Raw genomic sequence first — 16,760 nt, forward strand, 5'->3', positions numbered from 1 at the left:
TGAGGCCTTACTTCACTGTTCAAATTTAAATCCTAATGAGTCTCTGCTTACCTAAGATATAAGAGTCTTATCTTCATCACACATCATTAAAGTTTTTTTTTAATACAATAATGAATAACTAATAATACTTTTTGTCGGCTATATACTTTTGTTTTATTTTATGCATAACATCATATGACTCTCACTGTTTCAAATCAATCCGGGGTTAGTGGTTTTTCTTGTAATTAACTAACATTACTACTGCTGATGGCCTGTAATATTCAGGCTGAAATACAGGGCTTTAAATAAATATAATTTACTGTTTCCATGTGAATTAAAGAAAGTAACATTCTTTTAGGTAATGCAGAAAACTGATCATAAAGACTAAACAAGTCTTTATTACTATTACGGGCGACTCCAAGGAGTCCTTAGACTCATTGAGGGAGGCCCTAAACATCATGTCTGTCACAACTATTCGACATTCACATAATATCTATAATACTTTGCTTTGAGCTCATTCACTGTCAAAGCACCCACAACAGACACGGGCAGCTTATTCCACTCATTCACCACTCTAAAAGTAAAAAATCTAGCTCTAACACCCTTACTAACATTCTTGCCAGCTTCCATGGATGTCCCCTAGTCCTATTCTCAAAATTACCTACTGAATTAATCGTATAGAAACCCTTCAGCAATTTGAATGTCTCAATCATATCTCCCGTTTTCCGCCTATCAACCAATTTTTGCAACCCTCAAATCTTCAACCTGTTCTCATACGGTTCCATAGACCTGCTATCATCTTGGTCACTCGCCTCTGGATCCTCTCAACCTCCTCCCCATCAAGAAGAAACCTAGGTGAGACCAAATCTGGGCACAGTAGTCGAGATGGGGTCTTATCAAGGCTCGATACAGGGGAACGATAACTAGCTTATCTCTGCTCGACAAAGTATTCTTCAGCATCCAAGTGATTTGACGAGCTGATTTAGCCACTTTTGCAACGTGCCCCCTAAACTTTAACTCCCTATCCACCAACACTGCCAAGTCCCTGGCCTCATCAATCTCCTGGAGTACAGTTCCACCAATGTGATATACTGCTGTTAATCTTTTCACCCCAAAATGCATAACCTTACATTTTGCCACATTAAATCGACATCCATTTTCCTTAGCCCAGTCCTCCAAACGATCCAAATCATCTTGCAAAATTTTGACATCCTGTGCACTCACTATTGCTCTACCCAAGTTTGCATCATCAGCAAACAAATGGACAGTTCCTCTCAGATCCTTTCCTATATCGTTAATGAACAAATTGAAAAGTAGTGCTCCAAGAACAGAACCCTGTGGCACACCACTAGTCACAGGCCATCTTTTGGACTCTAATCCGTAAACATCGCAGTCTACGGATTAGAATTCCACGTGGTATCCTGTCAAAGGCCTTGGCAAGGTTGAGCAGTATCACTGTAAGCCCATTACCCTTATCCAGTTCATCTGTCACTGTGTTATAAAACCTAAGCAAGTTACCGAGGCATGATCTACCCTTCACAAAACCATGCTGTCCCCCATACAGTATCTCATTTTCATCAATCCATTCCTGTATTTTTTCCTTGACTAATTTCTCCAAGACCTTATATACAAGATGTATACAAGACAGTGTTCAAACCAGTTTCAACCTATTGATCTGAGAGCTGGGTCAGAAGTAAAACACTTGACCGAAGACTAGAGACCGCAGATATGAGAGTCCTGAGAAAGATTAGAGGCATGAACAGATGGCATCAATGGCAATATCATATTAAAAAACGAGGATACTAGGGAAGAACTTGACATTATCAGCATCCAGGAATGCGTTAGCAGAGCTCATCTCAGGTGGTATGGTCACTTAAACAGAATGGGCGAGGAAAGATTAGCAAAACAAGTGTTCTCTGCCAGGTTGGCAGGAAAATGACCCAGAGGAAGACCAAGATATAGGTGGAATGATATGGTACAAAGTGCCTTAGACGATAGAAATATAAGATCTGATAATGTTGGAGTCTTGACAAGTAACACACTGATTTGGAGAAAAATTATAGATAGGAAGTTAGTAATGATGTAAATTTTTCATGTAGTACTATCATATCCTGTACACCCCTTGAGGGTACATGTCAGGAATTTGATGATGATGATGATGTATTCACTTTTCCAGTGAGCATCCAGTTTGTCCAGAAAAGAGAATATAAGAACACTGATTTCACATCAGCAACAAGAAATTTGACTTGGCACAATATTGAATAGATATGGACCACAATATCCTATGGTCTGAAAGATATGGGAGAATCTTACTCTCATCATACATCATTAAAGTTTGTTAACTTTTTTTTTTTTTTTAAATACGATTCGTGAATAACTAATAATACCATGTTTCCTTAGTTATAATTTTGTATAGTTTTATATATAACATCACACAGCTCTCAATGTTTCAAGTTCATTGTTTGTGTTCTACTTTGTAAATAACTAGCATTGAAAGTGATGATGCTGTGTAATAGTCAGGCTGAAATATATAGCTTTAAATAAATATTATTTACTTATATATATTATCTCCTTGTGTTTTCATGTGAATTAAAGAAACTTTGTGGCACGAGTATCTCTTAAAAGACTATTGAGAGTTCTCTTCCCAGTCTTCTCCTCCTCCTAGCTCTGATCCTTAAGTAAATCCCAGTAATAATAATTACTAGTACATGTAATAAAATATATTATCATCATCATCATCAAATTCCTGACATGTACCCTCAAGGGGTGTACAGGATATGATAGTACTACATGAAAAATTTACATCATTACTAACTTCCTATCTACAATTTTTCTCCAAATCAGTCTGTTACTTGTCAAGACTCCAACAATATCAGATCTTATATTTCTATCGTGTAAGGCACTTTGTACCATATCATTCCACCTATATCTTGGCCTTCCTCTGGGTCGTTTTCTACATGGCAGAGAACACTTGTTTTGCTAATCTTTTCTTGCCCATTCTGTTTAAGTGACCATATCACCTGAGATTAGCTCTGTTAATGCATTCTTGGTTGCCGACAATATCAAGTTCTTTCCTAATATCCACGTTTTTTAATATGATATTGCCATTGATGCCATCTGTTCATGCCTATAATCTTTCTCAGGACTCTCATATCTGCGGTCTCTAGTCTTTGGTCAAGTGTTTTACTTCTGACTCAGCTCTCAGATTCATAAGTTAAAACTAGTTTGAACACTGTCTTGTATACAGCTAATTTAGTGTTCCGACTAATTTCTCTCTTATTCCATATGAATTTATTCAATTGACTTCCTACCATACCAGATTTGTTGATTCTGGTATGGTAGGAATCCATATTTAATTTACAATCTTCAGTAAAAATCGTGCCTAAGTAGTCGAAATGTTTTACTTGTTTGAGAGGCTCCCCGTTCACAACAATTGACATTTTCAACAATTATACCTATTTTCATTGTCTTTGTCTTTTTAATGCTGACCTTCATACCACATCAATTACAACAGTTATTCAATTTAGTCAGGGACTCTTGCAAACTTGTAGCAGATTTATTTAGAAGTATAACATCGTCCACATAAAGCAGAGAGCTGACATCAACATCTCCAATTCTGATATCATGTTTAATACCACTTTCCTTCATAATGTGATCCATATAGATAATGAATAACAGAGGGGATAATGTACATCCTTGTCTCACACAGTTTTAACATTAAACCATCTTCCTGTACTATCTTCAATTCTAACTGCTGACTTACAACTGAAATAAAGACTACGTATTGCTCGATATAATGCCCCATTGACACCATATAACTGTAGCGTATTGAATAGCTTCTCTCTTGGCACCTTGTCATATGTCTTTTCCAAATCGACAAAACTTAAATACAGATCTTTTGTTATATTCCCATGCTTTCTCAACTATTTGTCGTAAAATGAAGATCAGATTCTGATAGCCTCTATTTGGCCTGAATCCAGCTTGTTCTTTACCAAGCTTTTCTTCAACAATTCTTCTCAACCGTTTCTCAAGTATGCTTGCACAGATCTTGCCAGGAACACTCAGTAGGGAAATACCGCTGTAATTCTCACATTCGGTTTTATTTCAATTTTTATATATGGGTACTATTAGAGCTGTACTGCAATCATAGTGAATTAATTCATCCCTCTGTCCAGGCTTTCTGAACTATGCAGTGCAACCACTGTAAGACTTTTATACTACTATATTTTAGCATTCCTGGTCAAATATCATCTTCTCCTACTGCCTTTCCACATTTCAAAGCCTTTGATGGCTTTTTCTACTTCAAGTATGAATATGTATTCCTGACTGCATGCCTGGTCAGTGTTTTTAACAACTGTGCTGTCATCACTGCTTGTTTCATTTAGCAGTTTTTCAAAGTAATTACTCCATACTTCAAGGATATCTTTTTCTCCTGTTTTCATGTCACCTTTGTCATCTCTAATTCCTTTTACAGCACTCTTTCCTCAATTTCTAAGCTTCTTCAACAACCTCCAGAATATGTTACCACCTTCTTGATATTTATTTTCTATGTTCTTGCCAAAGTCCTCCCATGACTTTTGTTTAGCTAGTTTTACACAGTGTTTCACTTTCTTACATTTGTCTCTGTATTCTCTAAGAGCAAGAGCTGACTTATTTGCCAGTAACTTTTGATATGCTTTCTTCTTTTCCTTCACTGCCTCTTTAACTTCCCATGTCCACCATGTAGTTCTGATTTTTCTATCCTTATAAACAACCTCACCACCTGCCTCCCTGGCTGAATCAATCAGTGTTTTCTTCAATGCTTGCCACCGAATCTCCAAGGTTTGGTTTCTGTTCTCAAATTGTTTCATTTTTTTTGTTCAATAATCTTTGTGCATTTTAGTCTACAGTTCACATCTGAGAGCTGCTCAACTTTTAATCACTTTAAAATTTTCTTACATGTTATTCTTTTCAATATGAAATTCAATTTTATCCTGCTCAAGACTAAATAGTGATCGCTTCCAATTTCAAATCCTTTGTACACTCTGATGTCCTACACCAGAGAGAAAACATCACCATCAACAATAACATAGTCAGTGAGACTTTTCTTATTCCTTGCTTCTTCTCTCCATGTGAATTTGTGCACATTTTTATGCTGGAACATGGTGTTAGTAATAACCAGTCCATATCGTGAGCAGAAATCCAATAGGTATTTGCTATTATCATTGGCTTTGCTCTTTTCTCCAAATTTTCCCAAAATATTGTCTGTCTGACAATCGTTTCCTACTCTGCTATTTAGATCCCCAACAAGGACCAACTTTTCCTTTTTCATTGTGTCAGTTGCTTTTTCTAAAGCATCAAAACGTTCCTCCACTTCTACCTTAGTAGAATCTTCTGTGGGACCATAGGCACAAATAAGTCTCATTGTCTAATTCTCATTCTGATATTTGCCCACGTCACTCTACTTGAGACTGCCTGCCATTCAAGAAGATTAGCCTCGTATTTTGTGTTGAATACTATGGCTACCCCTTCTTTTCCTTGATTGTCATTTCCTGAATATAACATTTTGTATTTATTGTTCAGAAAGATCTCACCAGTTCTTTAAATCTCGAATAATTCAGTAAGTCATATATTAGAAAACAGTATTCTGAATGCGCAAAAATCAATTTACACACAAGCATGAGTAAGCTATTTAGACAATAAAACACTTGTCATGTTTTTACTCCTAATGTCTACTCTACTTTTATGTTGTTTTATGTCATAGTAGTAGAGTAGACATGAGGAGTAAAAACAGTTACTTAAAAATCATTGCTTTCCCCCTCTGATACCTGCCACTTCACTAAAAACACCCTCAGGAGCAGGGTACCACATACAAAAAACATCATCAATACATTCATTAAAAAAATTCTCAACTGTATCAATAGCTACTTCCAGTGAAATTGTGTAGCATGTGATAATGATGGCGGTAATGCTGATAAAGTTGACTATGACAAGGAATGCTGAAGTAACTTCAACCTACAAAGAAGCTCCACAATACATAACACATTTAATGAAATGTCTATCCATCTTGATTGAATGATGAAACTTCAGTAGATCAGACCACTAATTGTGGTCATTGGGAATATACAAAGCATAAAAATATATTGTGACCATTTTATTAAGAAATAAGCAAATTGATTTCAGAAGTTCATTTGCTTTAGTTTCCACAAGTCAGTTTTTTTTTTCCCAGCTAGAACTAAAAAAAAAAAAAAAAAAAAAAAAAAAAGTCAGCCTTTTAAGATTGCACAGTGCAATCATTGAAGCTGAGTAGAACATATTAGTATGTGGCCTCGCTCGACGAGTCCCTGACTCCCTGGAGGTTTCTCTTAATAATAATGATGATGATAATAATAACAACAAGAATGCAATAGGCTAACTTACATTTCTGTACTGCATTCATTATATCTGCTTCATTTTCTGAGTAGCGCCTCTTTAACGAGTAACTATGAGTACCAGCAACCTTGGAACAGTGAATAAACAAAATTACATTATAAAGTTATGGACACCTGTGCAGTCATAATACATACAGAAATGAAGAAATCATTAATATTAGAGAATAAAGATACTACACCAATGAACTAATAAATTAGTTATATAAACAATAACAATTTACAGCTGATTCTCCAGTCTTAGCTCTATATAGATAAAATTTTCTCACTGCAATGAAGAGTATATTATATCTGACAAGATATTATAATCTCGTTTATTTTGTAATTGAACTTTGCCTAATCAAATGCACAAGCTTTTGTTTGTTTAAAATAGGGTACAATATAAATGAATGAAAACTATTAATGAAAATGTCATTTTCCTTCTTTACTTGTTTTCGTAATTGAACCAGATGAATTCTAACATTCTGTTAATATTAATGCTATGAGAATATGATGGGATATTTCCCACATATACAGTACTAATGTACCCTAGATTGATCAACCAACCTCTTGTGTATGGGCTTGACAGTCACAATATGCATTGATAGTGGATTCCGAAAAGGGAATCGTAACAAGGTGAATCCTTTGTATGAATTGGTGAGACTGTTAGCAAGTGAATAGCAAATAAAAGGAGATTAAGTAGATGTTTTATTTCAACATTCGAAGAAATGCTAAATCAAAAGTTACACCTTCTGTCTCAAGGATGCTGGTGATATTTCTTTATTGAAACAAGTGATGTAATTAGAGTAATATAAAACTGTAAATAAATAAAATAAAGTAGTAAAGGAAATAGTTTTTCTCTGGTAATGAATTTAAGATTTGTGCATCTTGTATAAAACTGCCTGAAGTAAGAATATTTACACTCCAGCGAAACAGTGTGGATGAATACGACAATACTAAATAAGGAAGCACTGCATAGTCCCAGGGAAGTTACTAAGAAGTTTTATATTTTCAAATTAAAGGCCTAATAAAGACTTGACTCTAATGAACATTTACTGTTTGTAGGAATTCATTGTGTTCAGACTGATAGACTGATTTACGTGAAGCTGTATAACTGAGAGAAGACCCCCACATAGCCTTTAAAGGAATGTGAAGAACCGACCAAAATTTCTGACCTAACGTCCAATCCTCACCTTCTCATGGTGCACTCTGTTGGATATCTACATGGATACTGAACGAACGAGGATGCGCTGGCAATTTGGGATTCAGCAGACTAAATTGTATTCCTATTGGCTTAAACCAATATAGAAAATGATGGTACAACATGACAAAATTTCATGATGGCTGGGGTGTTGCCTGGTGAAACAAGGCCCCTGTTGTTTTCGCCAGGGAACCAGGGCGAACAGCGAAAAGTCAGCTACTGAAAGAAATCTGAAAACACACTCCAACTCAACATCACCAGAGTTAAAGATTGGTACTATCAACACAAGAAGCCTAAATGGCAAAGAAATGGAGCTAGCTGAAGAATTAGATAAGTACCAGATCAACATAATAGGGGTGACTGAAACAAAATAGACAAAAACTGGTGAGATCTTTCTGAACAATAAATAAAAAATGTTATATTCAGGAAATGACAATCAAGGAAAAGAAGGAGTAGCCATAGTGTTCAACACAAAATATGAGGCTAATCTTCTTGAATGGCAGGCAGTCTCAAGTAGAGTGATGTGGGCAAATATCAGGCAGAAGTGGAGGAATTTTTTTGAGGCTCTAGAGAAAACTACTGACACAATGAAAAAGGAAAAGTTGGTCCTTGTTGGAGATCTAAATAGCAGAGTAGGAAATGATTATCAAACTGCTTATTACTAATATCATGTTCCAACATAAAATGTGCACAAATTCACATGGAGAGAAGAGGCAAGGAAAAAGAAAAGTCTCATTGACTATGTTATTGTTGATAGTGATGTTTTCTTCCTGGTGCAGGACACCAGAGTGTACAGAGGATTTGAAATTGTAAGCGATCACTATTTAGTCTTGATCAGCTCTCAGATGTGAACTGTAGACTAAAATACACAAAGATTATTGAAGAAAAAATGAAAGAGTTTGAGAACAGGAACCAAACCTTGGAGATTCAGTGGCAAGCCTTCAAGAAAACCCCTGATTGATTCAGCCAGAGAGGCATGTGGTGAGGTTGTCTGCAAGGATAGAAAAATCAGAACTCCATGGTGGACACAGGAAGTTAAAGAGGCAGTGAAGGAAAACAAGAAAACATATCAAAAGTTCCTGGCAAATAAGTCAGCTTCTGCTCTTAGAGAATACAGAGACAAATGTAAGAAAGTGAAACACTGTGTAAAACTAGTTAAACAAAAGTCATGGGAGGACTTTGGCAAGAACATAGAAATTAAATATCAAGAAGGTGCTAAGATATTCTGGAGGTTGTTGAAGAAGCTTAGAAATGGAGGAAAGAGTGCTGTAAAAGGAGTTAGAGATGATAAAAGTGACATCAAAACAGGAGAAAAAGATATCCTTGAAGTATGGAGTAATTACTTTGAAAAAGTGCTAAATGAAACAAGCAGTGATGACAGCACAGTTGTAAAAAACACTGACCAGGCATGCAGTCAGGAATACATATCCATACTTGAAGTAGAAAAAGCCATCAAAGGCTTGAAATGTGGAAAGGCAGCAGGAGTAGATGACATTCGCTCGACCAGAAATGCTGAAGTATGGTGGTATAAAAGTCTTACAGTGGCTGCACTGCATAGTTCAGAAAGCCTGGACAGAGGGACGAATTCACGATGATTGGAGTAGAGCTCTAATAGTACCCATATATAAAAAGGGAAATAAAACTGAATGTGAGAATTACAAAGGTATCTCCCTACTGAGTGTTCCTGGCAAGATCTATGCAAGTATACTTGAGAAACGGTTGAGAAGAATTGTGGAAGAAAAGCTTGGTGAAGAACAAGCTGGATTCAGGCCAAATAGAGGCTGTCAGGATCGGATCTTCGCTTTACGACAAATAGTTGAGAAAGCATGGGAATATAACAAAGATCTGTACTTAAGTTTTGTCGATCTGGAAAAGGCATATGACAAGGTGCCAAGAGAGAAGCTATTCAACACACTACAGTTATATGGTGTCAATGAGGCATTATATCAAGCAATACTTAGTGTTTATTTCAGTTGTAAATCAGCAGTTAGAATTGAAGGAAGTACAGGAAGATGGTTTAATGTTAAAACTGTGTGAGACAAGGATGTACATTATCCCCTCTATTATGCATTATCTATATGGATCACATTATGAAGGAAAGTAGTATTAAACATGATATCAGAATTGGAGTTAATGTTAAGACCACCCTCTGTCAACAACCAGAATGATTCTCAACAGATTCCCTAACAGCCAGCATTGTCCTACACTAATAGACAGGAACATCAATTGCTAGATGGATCAAATGGATAATCATTTACTGAAAACCTGCAAGATAAGTCCCAGCTCTACCAGGAAAATAACTGTGCAATCTTCCATCAGGAAAAATCTGAACATGGTCTCTGAATTTCCTGAACTTGTACAGCCAGTTTCTCTTAAAGAGGTGCAGAAAGACTTAAAACTCACCAAGAATGGCAAGGCTGCAAGAGTGGATGGTATCCTCCCTGAGTGTCTAAAACATCTCGGCCAATGAAGTCAAACATGGCTGGCCACCATTTTCTCAAATATTATAACAACTGGAAAACTACCAAAACTGTGGCATGAAGCCAAATTAATTGCTCCTTCTCCACAATAATAAATGATCAACACATATTAAAAAACTTTGGCATGAATCAAAGATAATAGCCCTAACAAAACCAAATGAGTCAACTGATAACTCTAATAACTACTATCTTATAGTATTACTCTGCACTCCTTTAGTTTTTTGAAAGGATCATCCTCTCTAAAAATGTCTCCAAAAAATAGACGCCATCTTACCTAGTGAACAGGCTGGGTTTTGACCTGGCAGAAGCTGCTGCAGCTGGATCCTAGCTCTCACAACCTGCACAGAAGATAGATACTAAAAGAGTTTAAAAACAGGTACTGCCTTCATAGACCTAACATCTGCTTATGATACCATATGGAAGAAAGGTTTACTGTATAAAGCAGCTAAAATAATAAACTGTCCAAAAACTCTAAAATTATTAGAACAAATGCTCTCCAACAGGAAAGTAAAGGTTCATCTGAATTCACAAAAAAAGCAGAAAATTTATTCTACTGTCCAAAGCCTTGAGGAAACATCTGTAACATTTGTAGTGAGCTGAGCAAAGATCTCAGCTCACTACAAAATTACTTTGAAAGCTGGGGACTATCTCCCAATTCCAGCGAAACTGTTGTTTCTGCTTTCCACCTAAATAACCATTAGGCTCATAGAAAACTAAAAAATAAACTAATGAAATAGGATTCTATTCCATGAAAGTAACCGTTGTTACCTTGGTGTCACATTTGACCATAGTCTAACTTACTGAAAACATTTGGAAAAAAACTAAGATAAAGATATCTACCAGGAACATCATCATAAATAAGCTGACAGCCACAACTTGGAGTTGTAATACCTCGATTCTCAGAACAGCAGCACTAGCTCTAGTCTAACTATCAAACCGCCAGGATTCAATCTAACTCAAGACCTCTGGAGTCAGCTAAGCAGATTTAGGAGTGGATGAGGCTGCTGTGCAGACTACGCATCATATCACTAATGACTGTCCCATACACTCCTTCCCTGGAGGCCTCAGGAACTTCCATTTACATCCAAAGCAATGCCATGTTCAGACATGTGAACATGGCATTTCATACAACTACCACAGACCATCAAGTAGTTTGGCAACAAAGAAAAATGCCTTATATTGATTTACAAGAAAGTTCAAGAAAGCCTCTGAAATGCTGCAGATCTCCACATAATGTAACAAAAGTCAAGGCTTAATCTTACGCCTAGTTTTGGTCTCTTTCATTAAAAATCTAACTACCACGGACAATTGATATGCCATGTGAGATGCTACAGAACGTGACAGCAACTGGCATTGTTCCAACAACACATATACAGTAATTAATTTAAGGTTTTTATTCCGATTATTTATTTATATATACAAATTGTGAAGTTCTGATAACATCTAATATGTATAATGGTAAATATTTCTAGTCTCTTTTCTGTGCAACTTTTGCTAATACTGATGACAATCTAAATCTAACAACTTATGAAACTTGTAGGGTTATATTTTATTAAACTTGTTATTTATCTTAAAACATGTGGTCTCAATATCAGAAACTATCTACAAAAGCAGCTTTTCTTTCTTCTGTGGTAAATGGTCTGTTGTATTTTTTGTACCATTCCAAGAAAAATTGATTTATTGTTTTTTGCTTTGCTTTTTTTGGACAAGGAACTCAGAGCGATAAGAATATGTTGCCAATGTTTTCACAAAAATCTCCCCAAGTATGTCAACAATCACTGCTGGATCAGTAACTGTGCAACCATTGTGCTCAAAGACAGACAGCTGGTGGGTGGTATATCTGCCTTTCATTTTCTGGATTTTTTCTCATTCTTCTTTGTTGTTTGTGAATCTTGATATAGAATAGGTAAAGTGGATGATCCAGGATTCCTTTTGGCTCCGACACCTGATGTGTTTTGGTCAAGCTTGTTTTAAAACAATTAAGTTTGTTGTTGTGGGGTACCTAAGGAAAATATCCAAAGCTTTCTTTGGCTGCTGTGCAATCATCATTCCACAAAGATTTAGGGAAATGTAGGAAATGACTAGATGTTTTAGGAATTGCAGTTATGCAATTCCTAAAATATCTAGTCTCCTATCCACTAAACACTAGAATCCTATCCTCGTGGGGCACCCCTCTATGGATGGTATGCAAGAAACTGCCCAAAAATTTGGGAAGTTTCTTGTATCATCAGTGTTTATTTAAATTCATTTGATTTCTATTTCTAAGGGCAACTGCAGATTCCAAAAACAGCATTTCTTTCTGAATTTAGTGTGATGGAGCTTGGTGTTTTTTTCTAGATGATCATATGTAATTGCAGTTGTAATTGCAGATGAATATTTTGTATTCATCTATGTGGATTATTTGATTTACCTGTCTGTTCAAAGCATATCAACTTGCAGTAATAGGGAACTTCGTATTATTATTATTTCGTGACACCTCCAAGGAGTCCAATGACTCATCGAAGGAGGGCACCTGCTCTACATCTCTCCGTCTCCATTATCTACACCAGTGCCATCTACTGCCCTCCACCACCACTAGTATATTTTTGTCTGTAAATTGCATGTGTCCTGAAGGCCGATTTGTCTGCATGCAGGATAAAAACCTGAGTTTCCAGGAGGGAAAAATCCTACTACCTCCATGTGAGATTGGCTAACTCACTTTTAATTGAAAAAAAAAAACCCCATATAAAGATTTTTCCCATCACGATGAGAATCAAACTCAGTCCTTTTTCTATTCGAAGGGCACAACATTCCATTGTTCTTCCAATTGTACTATGGAGGCACTCAGAGAGGAAGAAGCTGATCTTTATTGGATGTTATTCGTCATCTATGTAAATCACAATTATGAAAGAAAGTTGTATTAAATCTAATATCAATTTAATATTAAACTGATAATTTAATATTTAAATATAATATTAATTAAATAATTAAATCTAATATTAACCTAACATTATGTCAAGAATGTTATATTCATAAACATTTGCAGTGCAATTCTCTAACTAAATTTAATAACAGCAGCATCAAAATTTTGCATGAAAATCAACAATAAAAGGACCAAAACTATGAACATTTGTAGGAAGAATGAAACACTTCAATTGTATTCTCAATGGAGAATGTAAATACAAGTCAAATATTTCAACAGGATTTTAGTGGCCAACATGGAAATAAACAACAAAATAAAGCAAAGTTGGGAGCGAAATGAATAAATTTATATGGAATAAGAATAAAATTAGCAAAAACACTAAACTAGTAGTACAGAACACAGAGTTTAAACCAAATTAAACCAAATTTATTTCTAAACCATCTGAGAGATGGTTTAGAAATAAAATTTAAAAGACACAGATAAGAAAGTTAAAAGAAAAATCAGTGGAATGAACAGATGGCATCAATGGCAGAACATGAAAAATTAGTATATTAGGAAGGAACTTGGCGATTTAAGCATTCAGGTATATGTGGGAAGAGTTAATCTAAGGTGATATGGTCACTTAAACGGAATAGGAAATTATCATCATCAAATTCCTGATATATACTCTCGGGGGGGGGGGGAGTGTACAGGATAACTATGACAGTACTATTTCTTTTAGGCTTACACAGTGATCAGAATACATTTTGGAAAATTACGGAGACAACTACCGTGTTAGAATAAAACTTTTAGTTTAATATAAACCAAAATCAACATTCAACCTTCATATTAAGGTCATCTTCTGGAGCATATACACTATATACAGAGAAACAAGCTGCACTACAGTCTACATGGTTTGTTAAAGTTACTGACCAACCGTTACCACAATTATTGGCCTGACCTCTGGTGAAAAAAAAAAACCTTTACTACATCCATGCTAGTCCTATTATTATCTATTGTTTACAAAATTACATTGGGCTGGAGAGCAACATGTTTATATTTATATATATACACACAGGCTGTCCCTGAATTCATGGCCCAAACGTGAGGAGATGGTAGTACACACCGAAACCACCAATATTTGTCATAGAATATGCGACCACAAACGTAGTGAGGAGTTGGAAATGAAGGACAGACACAGAGTGACATTTATTGGAGATCATTACAACAAATGCTCAAACGTCCACCCACCAACGTTGATACACAAGGCACAATGGTGGAGTGGTGATTGGCGTACCTGCTCATAAACACTGGGCTTGTCGGGCCCGGTATTTACGAGCTGCAACGGACAGTCGGGTTACCAGATCCTCCGCGGACTACACGGCCGCCTTGTACATGACACTCTTTGAATGTCCCCACAGAAAAAAAAAAAATCGAGACAAGAAAGATCGGGCGATCTGGGGGGGACAAGGGATGGGACCACCGTGCCCAATCCATCGATTCCCAAATGTGGCATTAAAATGCTGACGAACGTCCATGCTGAAATGGGAAGGTGTCCCATCGTGCTGGAACCAGATACAAGAGCAGATGGCGACTTGAACATCCTGAAGCAATTCCGGCAATACCTGTTACAGAAAAATACAGTACGTTCACCAATTGAGGCAGTGTGGCAGTAGGTAGGATCCAATTACGTAGTCATGCACGATCCCTGCCCAAACATTGACAGCGAACCGTTGCTGGTTCGACTGTGGACATGTACTATGGGGATTCTGGGCCACCCACAAATGCGCGTTATGGACATTGACTATGCCTTCACGTGAGAAAGTTGATTCATCCATTGATTCACGAGCGGGGAAATTGGGCTGTACGACACTTTGTTGCAGGGGATAATCAACAGCTGTCAATGCCTGCACTCGCTGCAAGTGATAGGGGTGTAGCTCTTCTTCATGCAGTACTCGCCAGACATTGCTCCGATGCACACCCAGGCTCCGGAAGCGGATCGCGTGCTTGTACCTGGGTTATCTGTCACCATACACAAGATGTCTTCACTCATAGCTGGCATTTTGACCATCCGTGCTTGTCTGGCATCATGTCGACTGACGTGGAAGGTGCCTGCCTCACACAGCTGATGGTGCAGTCGGGCAAACATTTTATGATCGGGCACACAGCGGATAGGATATTGCTCATGGTACAACCTCTTTACCATTGCTCTCAGCTGCCAACGCGTACATCAGTTGCATGTTGGCTTTCTCTGCATTCGTAAACTGCTCCATCTCGTGTCCAGTCGATGCTGAGAATGCTGTGGTTTGGCCGATCAAGCGCTTTTAAGCCATGCCGCCTCGGCTGCATCCCCTACTGGCACCGAGCTGCATTTGCGGCAGCATATTCTATGATGAATATTGGTGGTTTCGGTGTGTGCTACCATTCCCTCACGTTTGGGCCATGAATTCAGGGACACCCTGTATGTGTGTGTGTGTGTGTGTGTGTGTATGTATGTATATATATATATATATATATATATATATATATATTAAAAATATAACTATACATATAAATTTCAATCAGTTGGTATCAGTCCTAAAGTATGCTAGATATTAAGTAGGCTGAATATGTGCCATCCAGATTCTTGAGATTTTCATGCCATCATTATTGTTGATGTCAGAGTGGTTAATCAGAATTTTACAGGCTTCTTTAAATTTTCTTTCATACCAGGTTTTTGTATGGTATAAAGAGTGGGTACTTTTCCAATCAATTTGGTGTAGGGTGTTGAGAGCGTGATCTGAGAGGCCCAGTTCACCAAAATTGTTATATTTAATGTGTCTTTTGTGTTCTTTTGTTCATGTATAGGGATTGCACATCCAGTTTCACCAATATAAGCTAAGTTACAGGTGCAGTACATGCAGTAACTCCAGGATGCGCCGATGCAGGGAGAGGATCCTTAGAGAAGTTGAATATGTTTTTTAATTTTGCAGGTGGTTTAAAGGTCGCATTGAGATTATAATGGTGTAAGTTGATTTTTTCTGATAACCCTTTAATGTATGGGATGGCTATGGTTTTACTGTAGTCTAAATTCTTTTTTGATGAAGTTCAATGAAGAACTTTATTAATAGTATTTTTGTTATAGCTATTATTTATAAATGCAATGCTAATCATTTTTAATTCTTGTTTAAGAGCTTGCTGGTTAGAGCAAATTGTTATAGCTCTGTTTTTAAGGGTGTTAATGACTCCATATTTTTGTGATGGGTGGTGGTATGATTTAGCATGTATGTATTGGCCAGTATGTGTTCGGTTTGCGGTAGACCATGAATGATAGACTGCCTGAAGGAAAACATGTGACCAGTGTATCCAGGAACGGGAGCGAGTTCTGATTTTCAATTTCGATAGTAAATTGTATGCGTTCATGTTGTTTGTTCAGGTGGCTAAGGAACGTGTTTAATGTTTGTTGCTCATGTGGCCAGATAACGAAAACATTGTCAATGTATCTAAGCCATACTGTAGGTTTTTGAGTGAAGGAATCAAGAGCACTTTGCTCAAAAGCTTCCATATAAAAGTTAGCAATTGGGGGAGATAGTGGTGAGCCCATGGCCATATATTCTTTTTGTAGGTAAAATTTATTTTGCCAGACAAAGTAACCGAAATGTAGTATGTGGACAAAGAGGGCTGTAATGTCTGGCGGAAATTTGTTCTCAAGTATTCTTGCATAAATATTACCAGGAGCAATCAGTAAGGGGGGTGCTTAAGGGTCAAAGCTGTATAACTGAGAGGAGACCTCCACATAGCCTTTAAAGGAATGCGGAGAACCGACCAGGGCTTCTGACCTAATGTCCAATCCT

At 37.0% G+C, this 16,760-nt stretch overlaps 1 protein-coding gene across 2 annotated transcripts in view; it reads right to left on the reverse strand.

Annotated features, from left to right (window-relative positions):
• The window catches only part of LOC150099876 (M-phase inducer phosphatase-like), a 399,908-nt gene that overhangs the window by 233,562 nt on the left and 149,586 nt on the right, over positions 1-16,760 (reverse strand). For both annotated transcript variants that reach the window (XM_090404127.1, XM_090404129.1), the window contains exon 7: positions 6,379-6,457. In XM_090404127.1, the coding sequence (XP_090260253.1) occupies positions 6,379-6,457 (79 nt within the window). The remainder of the gene's footprint in view (positions 1-6,378; positions 6,458-16,760) is intronic.

This window comes from Typopeltis vanoorti, chromosome 14 (genome assembly GCF_054136105.1).
Source record: "Typopeltis vanoorti isolate ZY-2024b chromosome 14, IOZ_Tvanoo_1.0, whole genome shotgun sequence".
NCBI classification, from domain to species: domain Eukaryota; kingdom Metazoa; phylum Arthropoda; class Arachnida; order Uropygi; family Thelyphonidae; genus Typopeltis; species Typopeltis vanoorti.